A 26,959-nucleotide genomic window follows, 5' to 3' on the forward strand; every position below is an offset into this window, starting at 1 on the left:
TTCCGGGCTCCTCCAGGGATCAGCTTGCTCAGTGTTGCACGGACCACAGGCCCAGCCTCCCAGTTGCTGGGACGGGCGTCAGGAGTGTGCCTCCGGGGACCCTGGGCCTTGCCTTGTCCCCCGTTGGAGCATACGCTGCCCCAGCATAGTTACGGCTGCCCCGTCAGACTGCTGCTGCTGCCGCTAAGTCACTGCAGTTGTGTCCGACTTTGTGCGACCCCTCAGGTGACCAGTATATCTACTACTGCGGGCAGGAATCCCTCGGAGGAAATGGAGTAGCCATCATGGTCAACAAAAGAGTCCGAAATGCAGTACTTGGATGCAATCTCAAAAATGACAGAATGATCTCTGTTCATTTCCAAGGCAAACCATTCAATATCACGGTAATCCAAGTCTCTGACCCAACCAGTAACGCTGAAGATGCTGAAGTTGAACAGTTCCATGAAGACCTACAAGACCTTTTAGAACTAACACCCAAAAAATATGTCCTTTTCGTTATAGGGGACTGGAATGCAAAAGTAGGAAGTCAAGAAACACCTGGAGTAACAGACAAATTTGGCCTTGGAATATGGAATGAAGCAGGGCAAAGACTAATAGAGTTTTGCCAAGAAAATGCACTGGTCATAGCAAACACCCTCTTCCAACAACACAAGAGAAGACTCTATACATGGACATCACCAGATGGTCAACACCAAAATCAGATTGATTATATTCTTTGCAGCCAAAGATGGAGAAGCTCTATACAGTCAGCAAAAGCAAGACGGGGAGCTGACTGTGGCTCAGACCATGAACTCCTTATTGCCAAATTCAGACTGAAATTGAAAAAAGTAGGGAAAACCACTAGACCATTCAGGTATGACCTAAATCAAATCCCTTATGATTATACAGTGGAAGTGAGAAATAGATTTAAGGGCCTAGGTCTGATAGATAGAGTGCCTGATGAGCTATGGAATGAGGTTCGTGACATTGTACAATGTCATTGTACAGGGATCAAGACCATCCCCGTGGAAAAGAAATGCAAAAAAGCAAAATGGCTGTCTGGGGAGGCCTTACACATAGCTGTGAAAAGAAGAGAAGTGAAAAGCAAAGGAGAAAAGGAAAGATATAAGCATCTGAATGCAGAGTTCCAAAGAATAGCAAGAAGACATAAGAAAGCCTTCTTCAGCGATCAATGCAAAGAAATAGAGGAAAACAACAGAATGGGAAAGACTAGCGATCTCTTCAAGAAAATCAGAGATACCAAAGGAACATTTCATGCAAAGATGGGCTCGATAAAGGACAGAAATGGTATGGACCTAACAGAAGCAGAAGATATTAAGAAGAGATGGCAAGAATACACAGAAGAACTGTACAAAAAAGATCTTCATGACCCAGATAATCACGATGGTGTGATCACTCACCTAGAGCCAGACATCCTGGAATGTGAAGTCAAGTGGGCCTTAGAAAGCATCACTATGAACAAAGCTAGTGGAGGTGATGGAATTCCAGTTGAGCTGTTCCAGGTCCTGAAAGATGATGCTGTGAAAGTGCTGCACTCAATATGCCAGCAAATTTGGAAAACTCAGCAGTGGCCACAGGACTGGAAAAAGTCAGTTTTCATTCCAATCCCAAAGAAAGGCAATGCCAAAGAATGCTCAAACTACCCCACAATTGCACTCATCTCACACGCTAGTAAGGTAATGCTCAAAATCCTCCAAGCCAGGCTTCAGCAATATGTGAATCGTGAACTTCCTGATGCTCAAGCTGGTTTTAGAAAAGACAGAGGAACCAGAGATCAAATTGCCAACATCCGCTGGATCATGGAAAAAGCAAAAGAGTTCCAGAAAAACATCTATTTCTGCTTTATTGACTATGCCAAAGCCTTTGACTGTGTGGATCACAATAAACTGTGGAAAATTCTGAAAGAGATGGGAATACCAGACCAGCTGATCTGCCTCTTGAGAAATTTGTATGCAGGTCAGGAAGCAACAGTTAGAACTGGACATGGAACAACAGACTGGTTCCAAATAGAAAAGGGAGTACGTCAGGGCTGTATATTGTCACCCTGTTTATTTAACTTATATGCAGAGTACATCGTGAGAAACGCTGGACTGGAAGAAACAAGCTGCAATCAAGATTGCTGGGAGAAATATCAATAACCTCAGATATGCAGATGACACCACCCTTATGGCAGAAAGTGAAGAGGAATTCAAAAGCCTCTTGATGAAGGTGAAAGTGGAGAGTGAAAAAGTTGGCTTAAAGCTCAACATTCAGAAAACGAAGATCATGGCATCCGGTCCCATCACTTCATGGGAAATAGATGGGGAAACAGTGGAATAGTGTCAGACTTTATTTTTCTGGGCTCCAAAATCACTGCAGATGGTGACTGCAGCCATGAAATTAAAAGACTCTTACTCCTTGGAAGGAAAGTTATGACCAACCTAGATAGCATATTCAAAAGCAGAGACATTACTTTGCCAACAAAGGTCTGTCTAGTCAAGGCTATGGTTTTTCCTGTGGTCATGTATGGATGTGAGAGTTGGACTGTGAAGAAGGCTGAGCGCCAAAGAATTGATGTTTTTGAACTGTGGTGTTGGAGAAGACCCTTGAGAATCCCTTGGACTGCAAGGAGATCCAACCAGCCCATTCTAAAGGAGATCAGCCCTGGGGTTTCTTTGGAAGGAATGATGCTAAAGCTGAAACTCCAGTACTTTGGCCACCTCATGTGAAGAGTTGACTCATTGGAAAAGACTCTGATGCTGGGAGGGATTGGGGGCAAGAGGAGAAGGGGACGACAGAGGATGAGATGGCTAGATGGCATCACTGACTCGATGGATATGAGTCTGAGTGAACTCTGGGAGTTGGTGATGGACAGGGAAGCCTGGCGTGCTGCAATTCATGGGGTCGCAAAGAGTTGGACACGACTGAGCAACTGATCTGATCTGATAGACAGCAGTCCACCAGGCTCCCCCGTCCCTGGGATTCTCCAGGCAAGAACACTGGAGTGGGTTGCCATTTCCTTCTCCAATGCATGAAAGTGAAAAGTGAAAGTGACATTGCTCAGTCATGTCTGACTCTTAGCAACCCCATGGACTGCAGCCTTCCAGGCTCCTCCATCCATGGGATTTTCCAGGGAGTGGGTGCTCCTCAAATGCAGGGGCTTGAGATGGGGAGCCCCTGAAGACAGGCAGAATCGTGTTGTAGAAAAAGCAGGACCAAACAGATGTCTATTCGAATTCTGGCTGTGTGATCTGGGGCTGGTGGCTTAACCCTCTCTGATGTGACTGTCAACTGGAGCCATAGGCCCTACCCAACCAATCTCTCAGGTTGATTGAACAGGGGGAGCAACTGTGCTTCATCTATCATAAAATGCCATCCAAATCCTTTGGAGTGAAGGGACAGAGCACTGGACTTGGAGTCAAAATGACCCAGGTTCAAATCCCAGCCCTGCCTCTGTAGCTTCCTCCACTGGAGAATAAGGAAGTAATACCCTAAGTCAATGGCATTCTAAGGCAATGCCAAAGAATGCTCAAACTACCGCACAACTGCACTCATCTCACACGCTAGTAAAGTGATGCTCACAATTCTCCAAGCCAGGCTTCAGCAATACCTGAACCGTGAACTTCCTGATGTTCAAGCTGGTTTTAGAAAAGGCAGAGGAACCAGAGATCAAATTGCCAACATCTGCTGGATCATGGAAAAAGCAAGAGAGTTCCAGAAAAACATCTATTTCTGCTTTATTGACTATGCCAAAGCCTTTGACTGTGTGGATCACAATAAACTGTGGAAAATTCTTCAAGACATGGGAATACCAGACCACCTGACCTGCCTCTTGAGAAATCTGTATGCAGGTCAAGAAGCAACAGTTAGAACTGGACATGGAACAACAGACTGGTTCCAAATAGGAAAAGGAGTCCGTCAAGGCTGTATATTGTCACCCAGCTTATTTAACTTATATGCAGAGTACATCTTGAGAAACGCTGGACTGGAAGAAACACAAGCTGGAATCAAGATTGCCAGGAGAAATATCAATAACCTCAGATATGCAGATGACACCACTCTTATGGCAGAAAGTGAAGAGGAACTAAAAAGCCTCTTCATGAAAGTGAAAGTGGAGAATGAAAAAGTTGGCTTAAAGCTCAATATTCAGAAAACGAAGATCATGGCATCTGGTCCCATCACTTCATGGGAAATAGATGGGGAAACAGTGGAAACAGTGTCAGACTTTATTTTGGGGGGCTCCAAAATCACTGCAGATAGTGATTGCAGCCATGAAATTAAAAGATGCTTACTCTTTGGAAGGAAAGTTATGACCAACCTAGATAGCATATTCAAAAGCAGAGACATTACTTTGCCAACAAAGGTCCGTCTAGTCAAGGCTATGGTTTTTCCTGTGGTCATGTATGGATGTGAGAGTTGGACTGTGAAGAAGGCTGAGCGCCAAAGAATTGATGCTTTTGAACTGTGGTGTTGGAGAAGACTCTTGAGAGTCCCTTGGACTGCAAGGAGATCCAACCAGTCCATTCTGAAGGAGATCAGCCCTGGGATTTCTTTGGAAGGAATGATGCTGAAGCTGAAACTCCAGTACTTTGGCCACCTCATGCAAAGAGCTGACTCATTGGAAAAGACTCTGATGCTGGGAGGGATTGGGGGCAGGAGGAGAAGGGGAAGCCAGAGGATGAGATGGCTGGATGGCATCACTGACTCGATGGACTTGAGTCTGAGTGAACTCCGGGAGTTTGTGATGGACAGGGAGGCCTGGCGTGGTGCGATTCATGGGGTTGTAAAGAGTCGGACACGACTGAGTGACTGAACTGAACTGAACTGACCCTGAGTCAAGGGGCTTGCCAGGTGGCGCAGTGGTAGAGAACCCACCTGCCAGTGAAGGACATGCAAAACATGTGGGTTCGAGCCCTGAGTCAGGAAGATCCCCTGGAGTAAGAAATAGCAACTCCCTCCAGTATTCTTGGCTGGAAAACTTCACAGACAGAGGAGCCTGGCGGTTTACAATCCATGAGGTCTCAAAGAGTGACTGAGCACACACGCACACACACACACACACACACACACACGGCGTAAGTCAAAGTTTCAAACCAAATTACATGAGACAAACCATGAAGAGCCGCTGGCGTGTTCAAGCAAAGATGCTCTTACGGTGAATGGATGTTAAATACCCCTCCTCCCTGGATCGTCCTCCTTCTAGCCAGGTGAGCATGTGGGCCTGTGCCAGCAGGACTGGCCCTTCTCTGCCCTGTGCACTCTCTGTGGCCACAATCTCCCCACCTTCCCAGCCCACCAGGGGCCTGTCTTCAGAGCAGGGCCCAGGCTTTCCCAGGCCTTCCCTGCTGCATTCAGCTTTAACAATCTGTCATTTCCAACAGCCCTGGGATGTCTGAACTATTAACCCATATTCAGGAGGAATGGAGGCACGGAGAAGTGAATGACTTGCCTGGGGATCCACAGAACCCAATGGCTCAGCGGTAAAGAATCTGCCTGCAATGCTGGAAATGTGGCAGGAGCCACGGGTTCGATCCCTGGGTCTGGAAAATCTCCTGGAGAAGGAAGGGCAACCCACTCCAGTACTCTTGCCTAGAAAATCTGGACAAAAGAGCCTGAAGGGCTACAGTCCATAAGGGTTGCAAAAGAGTGGGATACGACTTAGAAAAGAATCGGACACAGTCGGGGATCCACAACCCAGCAACCCCCTGCCAGAGAAGCCCAAACCCCACCCCCTGAAGCCCCAATATTCCCCTGGAAGCTCTATACCGCTCCCATGGAGCCCTAACCCCGCCCCCATGGAGCTCTAACCCCGCCCATAGAGCCCTAACCCCACCCCCGTGGAGCCATAACCCCGCCCCCTTGAAGTCCTAACCCCGCCCCTGAAGCCCTAGCCTGAAGCCCTAGCCCCACCCATGCAGCCCCAACCCCGCCCCATGCAGCCCTAGCCCCGCCCATGCAGCCCTAGCTCCGCCCCAGGCGGCCAGCCCGCAGCCGGCTCCCACTTTCCCGGTTTGACTGCAGCAGTTTTTAAAAACAGGGAGGAGGGGCCATGCGCCGGGTAGGGCCAGGCAGGAAGTGCAGGAGGAGACCCTCGCCAGGGCCCGCCTCCCCACTCCGTCCCCCACTCTGTCCAGAGAGAAGAGGTTTACCGGGCTGCTGGGCGTCCAGGTTCTCGCAGGGGACGTCGTCGTAAATCACATCTTCTTCCACGGCGGGGAAAGTAAACCGCTCGACTGCGAGAGAAGGACAGGGAGGGAGCACGAATGAGGTTGTGGCGCCGGGCGGGAGGCGGCCGCCAGACTGACATCAGGACTGCACCAGCTGGCAGCTCGCTCCGCCCGCCCGCGTCCCCGCGGCCCGGACAGGCCAGCAGCCTGCAGCCCGGCCCCTGGGGAGCCCCCGCCGGCCACTGCTCTCAGAAGACTGGGACAGCTGCCTCTTCCCGCCCCCAGTCCTCCAAGGAGCCCTCCCAGAGGCTGCGGAAGCCCCGCCTGCTTCAGCAGGCCTGCGCACCTGGCTGATCGCACCTGCAGAGAACCTGAAGCGGACCCAGCCCCGGCAGGGCCCCGGAAGCCTCTTCAGCCGCCCAGGCCCCCAGGACTGCCCCAAAGGAGTCACCTGGTACCCAGCGGTGGGGGAGGGCAAGGCAGCCACCCTGAGTACACAGGATGGCACGGAGCAGGGGATGATGGGATTTGGAGAGTGGGGTTAAGGACAGTCCCCCAAAACTCAGCCAGTGGGGTCCTGACTGGTTAAAAAAAAAAAATTCAGCAAATGAGCATGCTATTCTCCTAACACTTTGCTGGGTAGACACACCCTGCCCATGTTAGTAGCTCCCAAAACAGAATATTTACAGAGGTCTTGCCCCCTAAAATTGTGTGCCCAGTCTCTGCCCTCTTTAGGGACGTGCAGCCCTGCAGAGAGAGGCTTTGGAAAACCAGCCCCCACCCCTGAGGGGAGCCTGTCCTCACCCCACAGGCCTTCCAGGAACAGAGGGCCAGATGGACTCTGAAGTTCCTCCCTCCTGTGTTGCCTCCTGTGGTCACAGGGTCCCCAAAGCCCTGTAGGACCCTCACTGCCCCTCCCCATCAACACAGATTCTGCCCCCAAAGTGGCTCTCAGACCTGCCCACCTCTCTCCAGGTCCCTAGCTCCAGATGTCACCTGCCTCCCCTGGACAGCCTCCAGCCCACTACCTTCTCCCAGAGTATCAGTGATGTGACTGAAATGCAGACATGGCCGCATGGCTGTCTCCCTGGCACCTTCGGGAAAGCAGGGCCTCCAAGGCCTCCCCCACACACCCTGGGAGGACCTGGGGAGATGGCAGCCTCACCGGGCCCTGCTCACCCCTAGACCCTCCCCTCCACCACACCAAGGCTCACTGCTTCCCCGGTGCCAGGCGTCCCCTCGCCCTCAATCTGAACACTCTGGCCCTGACGCCTGCTTCTCTGCACTCTGCCTCGGTCCTCGTGGGCTCTCTCAGCTCCCACCCTCCTCCTGGCACCTGCTCTCTGCACCGTAAGAGCCCACCCATGTGTCTGGTACTGCTGTCAGAGGGACCCCCTCATCTTGGGCACTGGGGAACACGCACCACCCAGATCGACCTGTAGGAGCTTGAGGGGGAAGGGGACAGATGAACAGCTGGATGTGTGATCTACTCCGGGACCATGGCTCCAGGGTGGCAAAAGGGGCGAGTCTCATGGGTGGGCAGTGGCCCGTCTGCCTCAGAGCTGCCACTAAGCCCATGTAGCGAGGACAGCCCCTCAGGGAGCATGAGCCCGAATCAGCTCCCTTGGCCTAGAGAAGGGGGGCTCTCCTGGCACCAGCCTCCTGGGGCTGAGACCTGGGGGGCAGGGTAGGGAGGGGGACTTACTGCGACGGGAACTCTTCCGCCTCCAGCCGGAGCGCTGGACCTCGGAGAAAGCTGCGTCCACAGCGTCCCCATTGCTCACAGCGGCCGGCCTCCTGCAGGCCGAGAAACGGGGCCGTGAGCCAGGAGGGCGAGACAGCTGGCTCCTCGAAGCCTCGGGCAGCTCCTCACCAGGTGACAGGGCCACTCACCCCCAAGGCTGGGAGTCAGAAGGACTGGGGAGGCCACGGCTGGGTCAGCCACGGACAAGCCCCTTCCCCCCTTGGCGTCCTCACCTTTAGAAGGCATTGCAAAGCCGACCTGCTGCTTTACAAGAGCATAAAGGTCAAACATATTCACTGTGATAACTGACAAGGATCAGATGCGCTCCTGGCCAGGGCACCCTGACTCTCCTCATCCAGGGCAGACCTGGGGGGAATCTCCGTGTCCCCAGTCTCCACATACAAAACGGAGGCTATGACTGGGGGTGGGGAGTGCTGCATCTGAATGACAAGGACCTGCAAAGTTTCAAAAGACTGCACACAGAAAGCAGGGCTTCATCCCCACACACACTTGAGGATGGGCTGGACCAGAGATGTGCTTCCTAGGAGGAGAGACGCCAAGGGAACGCAGTGGGGAAAGAGCAGACTCCAGTGTAACCGAGTAGTCAAGAGAGCATCCCCAGTGACACCACACAGGTCTTGTGTCCCCGGATATGACACGACAGGGTGCTCAGCCCTGTGGGGCTCTGACCCCAGCCCATAACCCCAGGCGAATCGTGAGAAAAACACCAGACAAACCCAGACTGGGGGACATTTCTATAAAACACCTGCCCATTACACCTCAACTCTCTCAAGATCGTGAAACAAACAAAAACAAACCCAGAAAGTGTCGCAGAGCAGAGCAGGGTAAATGACGACTGAACGCCACGTGAGCCCTGAGTGGGTCGCGGGACAGAAGAGCGCAGGCAGAGAAACAGTGAGATTCAGGTAAAGTCAGAAGTCCGGGGAGTGGTGAGGCGGCGACGCTGATTTCTTGGTTTTGACGCGTAGCCTGTGCTCGTGTTGCACGTCAGCCCTGGGGGTGCGGGGCGGGGGGGTATGTGCAGCCCTGCCTGCTTCACAGTGTCTCCGCAAATCTGAAACTACCCCAAGGTGGGAAGGGTTTGCTTGCGGTTTTTTTAAAAGCCCAAGCTCAGGGGACTTCCCTGGTGGTTCAGTGGATTAAGCATCCACCTTCCAGTACAGGGGACACAGGTTCGATCCCTGGTCGGGGAACTAAGATCCCTCATGCCAGGAGCAACGAAGCCCACGGGCCACCACCACTGAGCCCACCCATCCCAACTAGAGAGAGGCCTGTGCCACAAAAAAACAGCCTGTGGGCCACAGTTAGGACCTGACACAGCCAAAAGTAAATAAAATAAATATTTTATAATAATAAAATAAAGCCCATGCTTGACTACTCTCCCACCCGTTTTTTCAGAAAGAGAGAAAGAGCACTCAGCGTAGACATAGAGTCAGAGACACAAGTTCAAGTCTCCGTCCTGGAGGAATCGTAACACCCAGCACCCAGGCGTCTCCACTAGAGGACACAGCAGGCCCTGGACAATTTCGAAAGATGACATCGAGAACGGATGTGGGTGTTTGCGGGTGAAGTCAGATGGCTTTAGAATGGATCTGGAAATATTTTATGACATACTAAAAGCCACGGTTGGGTTGAAAATATGAACCCCTGTTTTGCACATTACCAAAACACAGTGAACTTATTTTTTCGTCTCATTTCGTTTTAAGTAATTTAAATAGCTACATGTGATTAGTGGCCCCTGAGCAAGGCAGCGTAGGTCTAAGCCACTGGCCCAGCTACAGATGCTGGTCTGGACTCGGGCTTCTGTTGAGCAGCTGCCAGGGTACCGGTCCTGCCTTCCTGGGTGGGGAAGCGGGGTCTAACAGTCACCTTCACGCCTACCCTGACTGTCCCCATGGCCGAAGGAAGCAGAGAGACCAGGAGCCCCTAAGGAAGGAAGAGGCTGGTGCCCGTGGGTGGACAGGCCTTCCCAGGCTTGGCTACAGACCACCACCCCACCTGCCCTGCACGTTGGAGTATCTCCTCTGCACCCAGGGCTCTGCAGAATGCTTGAGGACAAGTGCGTGTCCTACTATGACCATCTTACAGATGAGAAAGGTGAGGTTCAGAATAGGCAGTTACCTTGCCCCAGATCACCTGACCAGCAAACACCAGAGCCGCCATTTACCTGCACAGTCTTATCCTGGACCCCAGCTCTGCTGCCCCCACACCAGGCGGGGGAGGGAAGAGACCCCCCAGGCGAGGGAAGCAGTGGGCGTGGCAGGAGATGAGGCTGGGGGCCTCCACCTGCCCTGGCCCTTCTGGCTGCGTGCCACAGCCATGCCCCACCCACCCTGTGCCCACCCAGGGCCAGCCCCTCCCCGCTGCTGCCTGGCAGCAAAATCTAATTCTCCCTGCGGGCAAACACGCCTCCTGGGGCCTCCGCAAAGGTTTTAGATAATGAAAGAGCCACAAAAAAGCAATAAGAGGCCAATTATCTCGCCCTTATCTGAGCTTCCTGCACGTCTAATGCCTCTCAGCCTGCAGGTGCAGAAAGGCCAGCCACTAGATGACACCGTCTTACAAGGTGAGGTCACTGTCACCTGCAGGCAAAGGAGAGGAGCCAAGTGCACAGAGAGGAACTGAGGAGGACGGGCTGGGCGGGAAAGAGGCCAAGGAGAGGAGCCAAGTGCACAGAGAGGAACCGAGGAGGACGGGCTGGGCGGGAAAGAGGCCAAGGAGAGGAGCCAAGTGCACAGAGAGGAACTGAGGAGGAGGGGCTGGGCGGGAAAGAGGAGGCGGGACGGGTAAGAGCGGCCTCCCAGGCCCCGAAGGCGGCGTTCAGACTTAGGAGGCCACCTCGGGGCTCAAGGCGCCTTCTGAGCCCACCTCCTCTCTCTCCGGGGATGAGCCTGGACGAGGGGGTGAGTGTCCTGTGACAGCAGGGACCTGCTTTGTCCTGGTCGCCCCGTTCCGTCAGTCCCTTCGTTCGGGGGACACTCAGTGATGACGGATGCCCCCGCCCCCCCCAGCCTATTTTATGCATTTATTTATTATTTTTAAATTAAAATCTATCTGGTTGCACCAGGTCTTAATTGGGGCACAGGGCATTCAAGATCTTTAGTTGTGGCATGGGGCTCTAGTTCCCTGACCAGGGATGGAACCCAGCCCCACTCCGAGAATGGCAGTGCCCCCAGCCTCTCTGCTGGTGGGCCCAGTTGCTCAGCAGATTCCCGGGGTCCCTTTCCAGAGGCTACACAGAGTGAGTTGGCAGGGAGAAGACCCCTGAGATGAGTACAATCTGAGGATCCTGGCTGGCTGGGCACAGACAGGCACCTAGACACACACACACACACACACACACCTAGACACACACACACACACACACACACACACACACACACACAGTGTTCCTGATGCCCTTTTCCCTCCAGGCCAGAATACTGGAGTGGGTAGCCTTTCCCTTCTCCAGCGGATCTTTCCAACCCAGGGATTGAACCCAGGTCTCCCGCATGGCAGGCAGATTCTTTAACCAGCTGAGTCACAAGGGAAGCCCAAGAATACTGGAGCGGGTAGCCTTTCCCTTCTCCAGGGGATCTTCCCGACCCAGGAATCGAACCGCGGTCTCCTGCATTGCAGGCGGATTCTTTACCAACTGAGCTATCGGGGAAGCCCTTTTCAGGACAAGGTATGAAAAATATGAAAGAGGAAAGAATTCCACCTTTAGGGACTGAAAGGACCAGAATAACATGAGCCTTATAAGGCCTCGAGCACACCCAGTCTGCAGCAGACGGCAGGGAGGGCTGGGGTGGCGGGGCTTGCCCAACGCGGCCCGACTCCCGGCATCACCCCCTGGAGAGACGCCCCTCCAACAGCACCACTCCCACCCTCCCGAAATCCAAGAGGCGCAGAAGAAGGCAAACCCCGCTGGCCCGGGTGAAGCCTGCTGCCAGGTGTCAGCCTGGCCATTTTCTAGCTCGTGTGGCACATTAACGCCAGGAGGCCCCTGGAAGTCACCTGGGCAGAAGGCTCCCAGCGCGCTCACTGTGGTCCCCCGGGAAGCTCCTCTGAGACTCGACTCGGGCCCCGCCTCCGAGATTCCGTCCTGTTGGTCCAGAGGGGCCCAGGGATCGCATATTTAAAGCTCCCTGCTGCTCCAACGTGCCGGACAGGGTGGAGAACTGGGGATTGAGACTTAAGGGGGAAGACACACACGTTCCGGAGCCAGCAGCCCTGGATAAGACCACAGCTACGCCCGTGGCTGCAGACCAGGACAGCGGCTTAACGTCCCGGGGCTGCCGTGCGACAGGGTGAACAGCTGCTCTGCTTCCTGCCGTGAGGGTTGAGTGATAACACATGTCCAGCTGCTAGTGCCAGCCTGTGCCTCGGTCTCCATATCTGTGAAATGGGGCGGCAGTACCTCCCTCTTAGGGTTCCAAGAAGGAGTAGATGAAGAGGACCTGTCGGCAGAGGGTCTGCCCAGGACACCACTTCCCTCCCCCCTCCCCTCCACCCCCCCAGTCACGGGGTCCCTGCGCGCGTTCATCTCTTCACGCAGCCCGGCCACACCTCACATACGGAAGGGTCCTGGGCCCTCCTGTCCCGTGCCGCCCCCCACATGGTCACACATCCACTTATGGAATGAACAGAGAGGGGCAGAACCCCCAGGGAAGTCGGAGGAGGGGCCCCCAACATGGTGTCTATAAGACAGCCCTCACTGGGGGTGAGTACCAAGACCCCCGGGGAGCCTTCTCAACACTCGACCCTGGTCCCACTGCGCAGACCCAGCCTTCTGCCCTGGGGTGCACGCACCCCCTGCCTGACATCTGCTCTGAGGTCACACCCCAGAGAGACACAGCTCTCCTAGCAAGCCAAGAGCCTTGTGGGGTGCTGACTACAGCTTCCCGTGGGAAAACGCTCACCCTCTGTAATTAGATCAAAAGGTGAGCCGGGAACCAGCACATGCAATAAAACCATGGGTCCACAAAATGTGTGTGTGTGTCTGTGTGTGTGTGTGTGTGCGCACGCACTTCATATACACAGCAGAGAAGCCGAGCAGGAACACACAGTGCTAGAATTAAAGGTCACTCTTAGTATGTCATCTTCTGTACTTCCCAACTTTTCTATAATAAACATGCACGACTATTACCAAAAAAAGAAATCAAGAGAAAGAAAGGGAGAAGGCAAACACCCCAGGGAACACTGAGCAACGGTTGGCCGGTGCAGGGCCCCTCGGTGGCCTGGAGCCGCCCCGGACACACCCGCACCCCTCGGAGACGCTGAGTGAGGCGAGCAGCTCGCTGACAGCATCTGGTCCTCACGTCTCATCCAGCCTCCGCTTCACAGGGACCACACGGAAGGTTAGGCAGATCAGACAACGACCGGGTCCCGGATGTGGAGGGCCGGCGGGATCGAAGCCAGATCCCTGTGGGAGCGCAGAGCTTGACGCTGGAAGGGTCTGGAAGCCGATGGGGTGCCACCCAGGCTCTGCCTCCTCCCGGCTCCGTGACCTCAGGCTGACGACGTGTGTTCTCTGCGCCTATAAAACGGGGATGACAGAGCCCCCACCAGAGTGTCTTTAGGATTAATGGAGGCGGGCGAGTCTCTTAGAACAGGGCCTGGTGAGTAATACGTGCAGAAGACGTGCAGGCCATTATTACACGGCTCCAGAGCTGATAAGCGCACCCAGGCACCGCCCATCAGCACCCCGGGGGCAGCACTATCCGCCTTGGTCACCACAGTGCCTGGCACGCGGCAGGCACTCAGTACAGAGAGGCAGGCTGGAGGGGTGGAGAACGGGGCTGAAGAGCTGACATGGGTGGGCAGGGGGCTCCGGAGGAAGAGCAGACAGAGCCCCTGCCTGACCCCCACCCCCCGGCTGTGAACCCAGCGCCACCGCCAGCTGCTCAAGCCCCTGGGAGCCGTGAGGGCTCTCTCGGGCTGCACTAGGGGACCCACAATCGGCCCCCCTTCCCAGGGCCGCTGCGTTGGTCTCCTGCTGCGGCTGTGACAAACGACCACACCCTCAGCAACTTCACACCGGTGCATCATCCTGCGGCCACAGAGGTCAGGCACCCACAGAGCGTTTCACTGGGGCAGAAGCAAGGTGTTGGCGGGGCTGGCTCCTTGGGGGCTTTCAGGGGGAATCTATTCCCTGTCTCCTTCCGGCCTCTGGAGCAGCCCTGCCTCGTGGCCCCTCCTCGTCTTCAAAGCCAAAGCACAGCATCTTTCAATCCCTCTCTGACCCTGCCCCGCCCCCCGCATGGGAATCCTCGAGATCCCACGGGGCCCACCCAGGTGATGCCAGCCCGTGGGCAGCACAGTCCATCTTGCCTGGATAAACCAGGAAAGGGCAGGACAGGGCCCCCAGGAGCCACTAAGAGTCCCTGCAGCCAGGCTGGGAGCCAACAGGAAATGCCAAGGCCGCAGAGGGCTGTGGGGATGACAGCAAAACCGGGCAAGAAAAGCAAACAAATCCAGAGGGCTCAGGGGTGAGAGGCAGCCTGCGTCCAGGAAAACAGGGAGCCAGAAACCCGTGCTGGGCGCTCACGGAGGCCCTGAGTTCACGGGGTTCAAAGTGCACCAGAAAGGCCGATGCCGCAGGCTGCACTAACGGATAGCTCTGCAGTCAGACGGGCTCCAGCCCCGCTACTGACCAGCTGGGCCACATCTCGGGCAAACTGCTTCAATGCTCTAAGCCTCAGTTCTGACCTGCAAAATGGGCACAATGGGTGGCCCCGCTGCCTGGGGCTGCGTCACGGGGAGAGGAGACGCACAGCTCAGAGCGCTCAGGGGGCAGCTGGCCCCACGGCACCGGCCGGGTCAGCGCCTCCGCTGGCGGCCTCCCTTCCCGCTGGCCCGCCCTCGCCCCGCTGGCCTCGAGTCAGAGCCTGGTTCAGAGATTCTGCCTCCGCACAGTTTGGGCTCCTTTTCACAGACACTGAGAATTGCCCTGCAGACCCTACTTGCCCCCTGCCCATCGGAACCCTCGTTCATTCAACGGGGATGCCTTCAGCACCGGCCCTGGATGGGCTCCGCGCTAAGCTGTGAGGACCGAGCAGCAAACAAAATACCCCCCCACCACCGCGAAGACCGCCTGTCCCCACGGAGCCACCCTGCAGGAGGAGAGAGACCCCACCCCCGACCATCACAAGACCCCGTGTGGGCCCGAGGGGAGGGGGCTGCCCGACTGCTTCCGTCTCAAGGGCACAGCACAGAAGCACACGGGCAGAGTCGAGGCCGCTCTGCCTGGCTCCCCAGATGGGGTCTATGCGTCATCCCAGTGACAGCTGAAAACTACTCTCCCAAGAGCTCAGAGAGGTCAGGTCAGCTCTCACAGGAAGCAGAGTTCTTAACCCCCAGTAAACACACACAGAAGGGGGTTGTCCATGTGGAGCCGGCCACATCCCCCAGCAAGAACCAAGGTCTGGGGTCCTGAGCGAGGACCCAGAGTCGTCAGTGCACCCTTGCGGGTAGCGTGATGGTCGAACAGCTGGCCTCTGCTCAGAGAAGCCCTGGTGAATGAACAGGCACAATCTGTCTGCAACGCCAGGTCTGTCTGACTCCTGGGGGGCAGAGCCCAACTTCCCTGAGCCTCGATCTCCCCACCTGTGAATGGGTAACAAACTGGCCACTTCCTAGAGAGGGGAGACGCAAATGGGACTGTGCGTTTAGCTTGGTGCCTGGTACGCAGTAAACACCACCACCATCGTCGCTACCATCAGCAGCAGCTGCTACCATGGCGGCCGCGGAGAGAGGAGGCGGCCGCGGCCCGCCGGGCACTGTGAAGGATGGGCGCGGTCCCAGCCATGCTCACCCCTGGACTGAGGCGGGGGACGACCCTGAACTCGCCCCAGGGGCCTTAGCACAGCACACTGGCATCAATGCCCTCAACTCTGCTTCCCCATCAGCCTGGCCGCCTCCAGCAGGCAATGCCCCCCCTCCAGGTGAAGGGACGGGGAAGTCCTCAGGCCTCAAGGCCAGAGATGGACCCAGCGGCCCTGCCCAGGTCACCGGACCCCCCAGCGGTCTCGGGCCTCCTCATGACATAGGCCCAGCCGGCCCAGCTGTGATCCTCTGTAGCACAGTCAGGGAGATGGCTCAGACCCAGGGCTGCTGACTCCTCGGGGGCAGGCCCCAGCGAGTTCCCCTAACGTCACATTCAGACCAGGACCCAGAAGAACAGCAGTAAATACATCTGGAGCAGCCAACACACGCCAGGAGAAGACAGCACCGAATAAACGTTGATTTATGTACACCTCATAGAATCATCCCGTGTTAGTGATTTATCATCCCCGTTTTATTGATTAAAAAAGAACTTTCAGAAAACAACTTTCCCAGTGACACCCAGCTGGCGAGTAACAGCTGAGACTTGAAGCCAGCTCCGTGCAGCTCAGAACCAAGCTCCCGGCCCTCGAACCCCGGATTCCAGGCCTCACTTCACACTCCGAGCTCCCGCCTGGGATGCAGACGGTGAGGAGCGGCCCTGCCTCCCTCCCTCCCCACGCCGGGGAGGCAGCAGCCCGGCCGGATGGGGGCAGTGACTCTAACAGGCTCAGGAGTCAGGCAGCCCAGCAAAGCCCAGGGCCATTTCCAAGCCTCGGGGCAGGGACCGTGAAGGAAACGCAGTGAAAAGAGGTGAAATGTCGTCCACTTGGGAGTTTTGTTTTTTCAAAGCAGTGTTTGCTTAGTGACTAGGTTGGGGTAAATTTTTTTTAAAAAAGAAAGAAAATCAAAATTTTTTCCCCCTTTCTCTCGGATAACAAAGAGAAGGAAAGCGATCTGGACTGGCTCTTCTCCCAGAGGAGACCAGAGTGGAAATTCACCGTCTGGAGAAGGAGCTGGAACTTAAGTAAACGGAGACCAGGAAGGGAGGGAGCGAAGCTGGGAGCAGCAGAGACTCTGGAGGAGGCTCCCCGGGTGCCTGGGGGCAGGCCCGCCCCTCAGTCTCCTCGCCTGCAAAGTGAAGGGCTGGACTGGAAGTCTCCGGACTCCCAGTGACGTCAACATTCCGCGGGGCCATGAATGTTTGCCCCAGAGAGGGATCTCAAAGTGATGCTTCTTCACACGCATGCTAAGTCCCTCTAGTTGTCTCTGACTCTTTGTTACCCTAAGGACTGTAGCCTGCCAGGCCCCTGTCCATGGGATTCTCCGGCAGGAACACTGGAGTGGGTTGCCACGCCCTCCTCCGGCGGGGGGTGGGGGGGTGGGTCTTGCCGACCCGGGGGTGGAACCTGAGTCTCCTAAGCCTCCTGCGCTGGCAGGCAGGGTCTTTAACCACCACAGCTGCTGGGGGTGCAGGCCCAGCCAGGACTCAGCGGCCCGGTGCACTCTGCCTCCCGGCCCACGGCACTGGGGACATCCAGGCTGGTCAGGAGCGGGGCAGGAGCAAACACTGTGGCTACGGAGCGCTTCCCCACCAGCCTCTCATTCCTCAGGGTGCCATTTCCACCTTCCAGAGAGTTTCCCAGGCAGCGAAGAGCCACCCGGCTGGCGAAGGGCTCAGGGAGGATGGGAAGCTCCGGGAGCTGGTGTTCACAGGGGCTGGGCTGACTCCAGGAGCAGGTGGAGGGCGGGCCATGGGTAGAGTGGAGGCTGGGCTCCTCCCCAGAACCCGGTGACCTGCTGGGCCATCTCGACAGAGCACAGCACCAGCTCCGGGGCCGCCACGACCAGGCCTCTGGGCAGGGCCAGTGCCGGCCAGACACCCCCTCTGGCCACCGTCACCAAGCCTCCAGGACACACCGAAGAGGTGGGCAGGGCCAGGCCGGGCTGCCATGTCCTGACCCAGAGACCAGGGAATGAGGGTGTCCGGAGAAAAGCCAAGAGCCAGACCCCTGGGAGGGAAGCCCTGGCTGGCTGCACACAGCTTCTCACACTCTCTCTCACACACACACACACACACACACACACGCACGCACACACATGCCCCTCAGCGGCTTCCTTGTCTACACAGACCCCTCCCCTCTCTCCACTGGTGAATTCACACTCCCTTGCTCAGCCACGACCCCCCAGCCCCTCCCCATCAGCACCCCGTCTCCTGTGTCCCACCTGGACACGTCCGTATCCCTGCCCAGATGGAGTTTGCAGGCGGCTTCATGCCTGGCTCACCCAGGAGGGACACAACCCCTGGGAGGTCACCCAGGACGGGACTGCCAGGCCAGTGCCGGAGCACTGATTCACTTCATGTCTCCAGTCAGGGAGGAGAGCCTGGCCCCTATTTCTGGCCGTAATCAGTCATGCAGGGGCAGGCCCGGCAGAAACCATCCTGGGGCCTCCCACTCCATCAGGCAGATGAGCACAAACAAGCTCTCCTCGGCTAGAATTTGAATCCAGAACTGCCTTGGCTCCAGGGGCTCCGGGCCACAAGCCGCATCTCCAGGTTGGCAACACCTGCCTGAGTCAGCTCCCCAGGTTCAGCTCACTCCAAGAAAATAAAAGGAGGCTCAGATCGTCCCCACCTCCCAACCCAAGCAACCAGGATTTAAACTCAAGGTCCCAGATGCCAGGGCCATCAACCACTGAGGCTTTCCTTAGAAGTGAGACTGAAAGTCACTCATTCATGTCCCACCCTTTGTGACCCCATGGACTGTAGACCCCATGGATTGTAGCCCGATAGGCTCCTCTGTCCATGGGATTCTCCAGGCAAGAATACTGGAGTCAGTTGCCATTCCCTTCTCCAGGGGGTCTTCCTGACCCGGGGATTGAACGCAGGTCTCCCGCATTTCAGGCAGATTCTTTACCATCTGAGCTGCCAGGGGAAAGGACTCCTAAAGCCCCAGGTCCCCAGAGCCTGGCAGTGAGCAGCCGTGACCAGAGCTCTTAGAGACCTGGGTTGTATGGCCCCCAACCCCCAAATGCACCGTCCAACTTGCCAAAACCACAGACAAAACAGAGGTAAAACTGCCTCGATTAGGCGCCTGCAGTGTCTCCGGCTGTCTGACCCAGCAGTTCATTCTTCTATGGAGGCAGCAATGGCCCACTTTACAGATGAGAAAACCAAGGCCTGGAGGACTGAGACTCACAGCAGGACTGTGGCCAGTGCTGGGCCCAGAGGGTGATGTAATACCCAGACTCTGGGGGTTAGGCTGCCCTGCCTCAGGCAGGCTCCCGGGTGGAGAAGGGCAGAGTCCCCAACAACAGTCACGGGAAAGGGAGCAGAAAAACAGCGATGGCAAAGACCAGGACAGCGGGTGACACCAGAGAGCTATTAATTCCCAGCTACAATCCAGTGCAAGGGACACTTCACTGTTTCCACCTTGCATACGAACAGTCTGACTTTTGGGGCTTCCCTGGTGGCTCAGATGGTAAAGAATCTGCCTGCAGTGCACGGGACCCGGGTTCAATCCCTGGGTAGGGAAAAATCCCCTGGAGAAGGGAATGGCAACCCACTCCAGAATTCTTGCCTCGAGAATCCCCAAGGACAGAGGGAGCCTGGCAGGCTACGGTCCACGGGGGTCCCAAAGAATTGGACACAATTGAGCGACTGACACACACAGCCTGACTTTGGAGTGTTTCTGTGACTCCTTCCAGCCACACAGCTGGCAAGGGACAAAGCCAGGGTGTGGAGCAAGACCTGCTTTCTATTTCACAGGCTTGTGGGGAAAATAAAGGAAAAAGTAACACATTTCAGGACTGACCTCTCCCCTCTGGCCCAGTAGGTCCTTAGCCAAGGACTGCCCTGAGCCCCTATGGCTGCAGCTCCACCCCTTCCCACACCTCCCGCCCAGTCTCTTCCCATTTTCCAGCCGCCAAAGCAAAGGAAGGAGGCTCACTTACTGTGTCTGGGGCTGTGCGGGCTCTGGCTTGGGCTCTAGGTCTGCGGGAGGTGAACAGGAGCGTCCATCAGGCCGGCGGCCCAAGGGACTCAGCACACCCCGCCCCATCCCCAGCCTCCCCCAGCCCCACACTGTCATTAAGCTCCCCTGCCTGTCCCGCCGGACCCCACCCCGTGGCCACGGCCCACATTCTACCAGAACTGGTCCCCCTGCCAGCTCTCGCCTGCCCCCACCCTCAGCTCCCCAAGGAGCTCCTTGCCCCCAAGCCTGCAGGAAGTTCCTGCTGGGCTAGTCCCCAGTCCCTCCTGGGGACGGTCTTATCGGGGCCTTCCCGCCCACAGGGCTCTGGGCAAGGCTGCTCCAGCTGGGGTGACTCCCTGGAAGGAGCTGCGGGGAGGGGGAGCTTGGGAGAAACAAGCCCTGGGCAGTAACTGTCCCCGAAGCATAACCAACGGCCAGTCGCTTCCATTTACGACATGCGAGCGCGCACCAGATGTTGCAGGCATGCCAGGAGTCTCCAGGGCCCAAGGGAGGCGATGGGATGCAGCTTCCGCCCCACAGTCTCTCCTTGGTCCCCGCGTCCTGGGGACAGCACGAGGCATCACGGGAGCCGGAAGCCTCCAGGCGGCCCCGAGCCCCCTGGAGTCCTGCAGACCCTGAGCCGTGAAGACATCAGGCTCCCAGAGCACCTTACCGATGACGGGGGCGGAGTCCAAGTGGATCAGGGGTGTGTCTGCCTCAGTCTCCAGCGCAGAGCGTGGGACGTCAGGGCCGGCATTGGTGTCCTCATCATCATCGCTGTCGTCAAACTCAAAGCCCTCGCCAGGGTCGTCTTCCGCCTCGGGGGAGGGGCCTGGGCCTCCGGGAAGCAGCCGATCTCCTGGAAGGAAGGAGGAGTTAGCCGCGTCTGGTCCAGAGAGACGGCGGCAAGGGGGAGCAGCTGGGGTCCAAGTGAGGGCAGGTCCCAGGGACAAGATCAAACCACGTGAGGGCCAGAGGCTCTCCTGTCCCCTGAGGGGCCTGGGGTTGGGTTGGGACTCTAGACTGACGGGCAGTCGGCGGAGGGCAGGGACAAGCTTCCGAGGTGAGTGCATCTGGGCTCGAAGACAAGGGAGCCTTTGACTTTCTTGTTTTCTATTTCCCTATTTTGTAAGCAAGCAGGGGGTTATAAATGCATCTGCCTGGGGCGGGGGGCGGGCACACACCTTTGGGTGTATTTCCACAAGTGAGTTTCCATCTGTGCATTTTGCATACATGCAAATGAGCACAGCCAGGCTTGATGGGCACCCCGAGCTGTCTTTTGCATGCACGGGGCAGGGAGCAGCTGTCCGGAAGTGTCTGGAGCCTGAAGACAGCCAGTTTGGGGAACCAGGGCACAGAGTAGCTGCGGCGGGGCTGGGGGCCTTGCTCCCAGCCTGGAGGGCTTCCCGGCCTCATAGCCTGCTTCTCCCTCCTGGGAAACCCCCTTCGGGGCCAGGTCTGCCTGGTCGTCCCTCAGAGCTCAACTCAGGCAGGGACGGCCCCCTGCCACATCCTTCTCTGTCTGTGCCTCCTGTTTACTTCACCTGCTCCTGTAACATGTGTAACGATTTGTTCTGCCCCCTTGAAGGGGACAGGTCCCGGCCTGGGGTATGTAGATGGACATCACCAGCCAGGTCGGTAAACAAGGGTGTGACAGCCACCAGGGCAGCAGATGCGGGGCACCCCGATGGTGCGCCCTGGGGGGATTCAGGGGAAAGAACAGGACTTGGCTGTAGACAGCTGAAGCGCACATGGAAGAAACGATGTCAACAAGCCCAGCCTCTTGCATCTCTCACACACTGAAAAGCGCTAACTTCATCAACCTGGTTTTCTTGACAGTGACATTTGAGGGTCTCACTCTCTGGTCTTTGTTTGCAAACACTCCCATGCATCCTGGCTCCTCGCTGTCCTCTGCAGACCCTCAGAGCTACCTGAGAGCATCCTGCAGGGCTTCAGTCCTCAGTAAGTCCTCCAAGTAAAACAGAATTATCAGTTTTTAGGTTGGGCATTTTTTCTTAGTCAACAAGTCGAATTCGGGACTTCCCAGGTGGCTCAGACGGTAAAGAATCTGCCTGCAGTGTGGGAGACCTGGGTTTGATCCCTGGGTCGGGAAGATCCCTGGAAGAAGGAAATGGCAACCCACTCCAGTATTCCTGCCTGGAGAACTCCACGGACAGAGAAGCCTGGCGGGCTACAGTCCATATGGTCACAAAGAGTCGGACATGACTGAGCAACTAACAGATACAACTCAGAAACTTTCATTAAACGGGTGAAGAAATGGACTCTCCATCCTAAAGGGCATCACAAGCCCTCGCCTTCCCACCCATTTCATCTGGCTGAGGTCTCCCAGTCTTCTTTCTTGGAAGACTTCTTTCCTGGAATCTGAAGCTAAACAGAACCTCAAGTGTTCATTTAGCCCATCTCCCTGGCTCATGCAAACCTTGGACATGACTTAGGAACTGAACAAGCTACCTCGTCCAAACTTTGCACTCTAAAACCCAAGGACAGAGCGGCTGGGTTCAAGTCTAAAGCTGATCACCCCTCCCTGGGCTGCCCTGAGCAGACTGCTCACAACTCCTGTCACGCCGGTCAGGGCATGAGGTCTGGGCCCGCCGGGTCCTGTCTGAGAGCCTTTCACCTCTTCTGAACCTTAGTCTCTTCCCTATAGAGCAGAGGATGAAAGGGCACCTACCTTATAAAGCTGACGTGAATGGGACCCGAGATGTAGGTCAGAGTTTCTCAGCCTTGTGTCCAGGCTGCGAGGTCTCTGTGTTGGGGCCACTACAGGAGGTGTACCAGCCTTTCTGGCCTCTGGCCTCCAGCTGTGACAACCGAAAGTGTCTGCAGACATTGCCAGCCAAATGTCCCCCGGGGGACGAAACTGCCCCCAGTGGAGAACGCTTGAGTAGATGCAGCGCTTGGCACACTGCCCGGTATGTGTTACACAATGACACCTGTTGTTGGGCTTTCTGCCCCTCCCAGCCCGACATCCTTGAGGACAGGATTGTCCATGGATGCCTCGATAAGCAAGTGGGTGGGGAGGGGGATGGAGCAGAGAGGCAAGTGGACAGACCAGCGGATGGACAGACGGGCGTATCTGATTCTGGTAGTCTCTCTGACCAGAAAAATCCAAAAATCCACAGTGACTGGGGGGGTTTCCAGAGCAGAATGTTTTAGGTGCAAGTGTATGAAATTCAAAAAGCCCCTTCCGGGACTTCCCTGGGGTCCAGTGGCTAAGACTTTGCCTTCTAATGCAGGAGGTGTGGGTTCGATGCCTGCTCAGGGAGCTAATATGCTACATGCCATGTGACCAAAGGTGGGGGGGACATAAAAATGTAGAAGCAATATTATAACAAATTCAATAAAAACATTTTGAAAAATGGTCCACATCAAAAAAAAGTCTTAATGAAAAAAGAAGCAGCAGCCCCTTCCTCCGCTGTGTGAGCACAGTAGAAAGCCGGAGCTCACCCTCCTTCCCTGACTCCCGGGGGTGATGACCGAAACAAGACCAACTGAGGCGGGGATGCAGCCCCTGTTCCTGGGAGCTGCGGGGACCCTAAGGCCCAGGCCATCAGAGTGGACTCCTCTGGGCAGTGACGTGGCCAGGGGTATGAGCTCCTCCCCAGAGGTGGAGAAGCAGACACTCAGGGCCTGCGATGAGCCCACGTGACTCTTGCCGAAGCCTCCCAACCACCCCCGCTTTACACGAGGCCTCAGAGACTTCTCAAGGTGAGGCGAAGCCTCCGGGCACCAGCTGAAAGTGGGGAGCCAGGTTTGAACCCTGATCTGCCTTGGTTCCCTCTCCGCTCAGCCCAGTGGCCTCCTGGAAGTCCCTCTTGAGCCCCCTGCACTCTTGGCCCAGTGATGCTGAATTCAGGAGGAGATCCAGAAGCTGGGCCAGAGGCCAAATTAGTAACCTTCAAACGGTTCTCAACCCACTGGGGGGTCATAAAATCAATTAGGGGGCTCCCTGGAAGCTTTTTGCTTTATGAACTGCTTACTGAAGATCTTTTTTAAAATTTTATAATACTAATAGGCTTCCCTGGTGGCTCAGTCGGTAAAGAATCCGCCTGCAACGCAGGAGACCCGCCTGAGCACAAGAGACCTGAGTTCGATCCCTGGGTTGGAAAGATCCCTGCAGAAGGAAACGGCAAACCTACTCCAGGATTCTTGCCTGGAGAACTGCACGCACAGAGGAGCCTGGCGGGCTACAGCCCATCGCATAGCAAGAGTCAGACCTGACCTGACGACTCAGCCACCACCACACTGGTAAAAAATTCACACGTGGTTTTACTTTTGATGTTGCTGTCGACACTTCCGTTCTGGATTTACGCACACAGCACACACATCCATACAGTGCGTAGCGCAGACGCTCCTGACGCCCTCCTCTGCTCACTCCCCGCAGCCGTGTGGCCATCCTCGCTGGGCCTCGCAGGCGTCCGCTCTGCTACTGCCTCTGGATCTCTGCACCTCAGTCCTGGGGTCCAGGCTGCCCTTGCCCCAGGGAGCAGCTCCCGCCCTCGGGGGCCTCCAGGTCTATTTACAACCTGTCACCTCCCGAGGGTCCCGGGGACCAGAACTGCCCACAATGGCACCTGGGCTCCTGACGTGTCTTGCCTTCTTCTCTTGTCTCTGCGGCCCTGATCAGCACATGGCAGGCTGTACTTTTCCCTGTCTTTCTGTCTGTCTCCTCTACTAGAGCGCACGCCTCCTGGGCGGGTGTTTCACTCACTGTCATACCCCCAGTATCTGGTACTGTGCCCAGCACGTGACAGGCACGGAATAAGGACTTGGTGAATGCACACGTATGCTCCTATTGGCAGGTCTGTGGGCTGCAATTTTAGACGATTTTAAAAAATCCTGGAAAAGGGCTTCCCGGTGGCTTAGTGATAAGAATCTGCCTGCCGGTGCAGGGGACACAGGCTCAGACCCTGGTGCGGGAAGATCCCACGTGCCATGGAGCAACCGAGCCCGCAAGCCACAACTACCGAGCCTGTGCTCTGGAGCCCGGGAGCCCGTTACTGAGCCCTTGCACAGCAACTGCTGACGTGTTGCTGTGCGCCCTAGAGCCGGCGCTCCCCGACCAGAGAAGCCACCGTGATGAGGGGCCCAGGACACCCCTGGTGGTCCCGTGGTTGAGAATCCGCCTGCCAATGCGGGGGACATGGGCTCCATCGCTGGCCTGGGAAGATGCCAAGAGCAACGAAGCCTCGGTACCTACAACTGCTGAAGCCCGAGAGGGCCTGTGCTCCGCAAGAAGGGAAGGCCCTGCAGGGAGAAGCTGTGCCCCGCAACTGGAGAAAAGCCCGCACCGCAAGGACGACCAGCACAGGTGTGAATGCAGAAATAAGTAAAATAAAATAAAATGAGATGCCCACTCGCCAAAACCTGGGAGTGGCCTCGGCTCGCCTTAACCAGACAAAAGCCCGCACTGCAAGCACGACCAGCACAGCCATAAATAAAGAAATAAATAAAATAAAATGAGATGCCCACACGCCAAAACTTGGGAGTGGCCTCGGCTCGCCTTAACCAGACAAAAGCCCGCACTGCAAGCACGACCAGCACAGCCATAAATAAAGAAATAAATAAAATAAAATGAGATGCCCACATGCCAAAACTTGGAAGTGGCCTCAGCTCGCCTTAACTAACTAGAGGAAAGCCAGCACAGCCATGAAGATCCAGCAGAGCCGAAAATAAATAAATACAAAAAGTTATTTTTAAAAATACTGGAATAAGTGACCACGAAGTCCCTGCCCACTACTATTTCTGGGCTGCCAGAGTCAGACCTGTCCTGACCAAGGAAGCTTCAGGGCCCACGGTCCTGCCCACTTGAGTCTGCTGGGCGGACAGTGGGGAGGATTCCCTTTGCACGCAGCCTGCATCACTGCAGTGACTAGCCTGGGTTCAGACCCCAGCTCTCCTATGTACTGGCTGCTGTGTGAGTGCCGCGTTATCTCACCCTCGGGCTGCAGCCTCCTGGTCCATCAAATGCGAACAGCAGGAGTAGCTGGCTGACAGAGCGCTGGGAGGGGGGATGGACGGGCACACTAGACGCCCCGGGCGCCCGGCCTCACGGGCTGAACGCGAGCTCCTCACGATGGCGGCTCTGTTCACCATCACCGTCGCTGCACCATCACCATTATCGCTGTGCTCACTCACTCAGTCGTGTCTGGGCCTGTGCGACCCTCTGGACTGCAGGCCTCCACGCTCCTCGCCGCGGGATTCTCCGGGCAAGAACACTGCAGCGAGTTGCCATTTCCTCCTCCAGGGGATCTGCCCAACCCAGGGATCAAACCCGCATCTCCTGTGTCTCCTGCATTGCAGGCAGAGCCTTTACTCACTGAGCCGTCGGGGAAGCCCCAGTCATTATCGTGATGACTGTTATTATCGCTTTGAGTCATACGGCCCAGGCTCTGACCCCAGGTGGGGTGGAGACCGCCTCCCCATCCACAGACCAGGCCCAGCCGCAGGCGACCCGGCCCCCAGGCTGTGTCCAGGGACTTAGGTTACTTTTGTATTTTCTCTCTCTGTTGTTGTTGTGGTTCCCTTGCTAAGCCGTGTCTGACTCTTTGTGACCCTACGACTGTGGCCCCCCAGGCTCCTCTGTCCAAGGGATTCTCCAGGCAAGAATACTGGAGTGGGTTGCCATGCCCTCCTCCAGGGGATCTTCCCCACCCAGAGGTCGAAGCAGCATCTCCTGGGTCTCCTGCATTGGCAGGCTGATTCTTTACTGGACCACCTAAGTACAAACAGCAGGACTTCCCTCGTGGTCCAGTGGGTGAGAGTCCACACGGCAGTGCTGTAGATGCAGGGAACCGGTCATGGAACTAAGCTCCCACGTGCTGCAGAGCAGCTAAGCCCGTGAGCCACGTGACTGAGTCCACGTGTCATAGTAGAGGCTCCTGCCCGACACGACAGAAAGCCCGCGGGCCGCAGCTAAGACCCGATGCAGCAAGTAAATGCTAAATTAAAAAAATACAAATAGCCTCGGTCAGCCCAGCAATCTATCAGTTCAGTTCAGTCGCTCAGTCGTGTCTGACTCTTTGTGACCCCATGAACCGCAGCACGCCACGCCTCCCTGTCCATCACCAACCCCCGGAGTCCACCCAAACCCATGTCCATCGAGTTGGTGATGCCATCCAACCGTCTCATCCTCTGTCGTCCCCTTCTCCTCCTGCCTTCAATATTTCCCAGTATCAGGGTCTTTTCTAGAGAGTCAGTTCTTCGCATCAGGTGGCCAAACTATTGGAGTTTCAGCTTTAGCATCAGTC

General features: G+C 56.2%; 1 protein-coding gene and 1 long non-coding RNA gene across 17 annotated transcripts in view; one reads left to right on the forward strand and one right to left on the reverse strand.

Annotated features, from left to right (window-relative positions):
- The window catches only part of ARHGEF10L (Rho guanine nucleotide exchange factor 10 like), a 169,735-nt gene that overhangs the window by 86,096 nt on the left and 56,680 nt on the right, over positions 1-26,959 (reverse strand). For 9 of the 16 annotated variants that reach the window (XM_024975410.1, XM_024975361.2, XM_024975413.2 and 6 more), the window contains 4 exon segments: positions 20,362-20,547; positions 19,669-19,708; positions 7,852-7,943; positions 6,129-6,212 (listed from right to left, as the gene is read on the reverse strand). In XM_024975410.1, the coding sequence (XP_024831178.1) occupies positions 6,129-6,212; positions 7,852-7,943; positions 19,669-19,708; positions 20,362-20,547 (402 nt within the window). 16 annotated transcript variants of the gene reach the window in all.
- Positions 6,206-9,579, forward strand: LOC132343513 (uncharacterized). The gene is made up of 2 exons (XR_009492396.1): positions 6,206-6,600; positions 9,310-9,579. It is a non-coding gene; the product is annotated as an uncharacterized lncRNA (long non-coding RNA).

Source organism: Bos taurus, chromosome 2, assembly GCF_002263795.3.
Source record: "Bos taurus isolate L1 Dominette 01449 registration number 42190680 breed Hereford chromosome 2, ARS-UCD2.0, whole genome shotgun sequence".
Lineage (NCBI taxonomy): Eukaryota > Metazoa > Chordata > Mammalia > Artiodactyla > Bovidae > Bos > Bos taurus.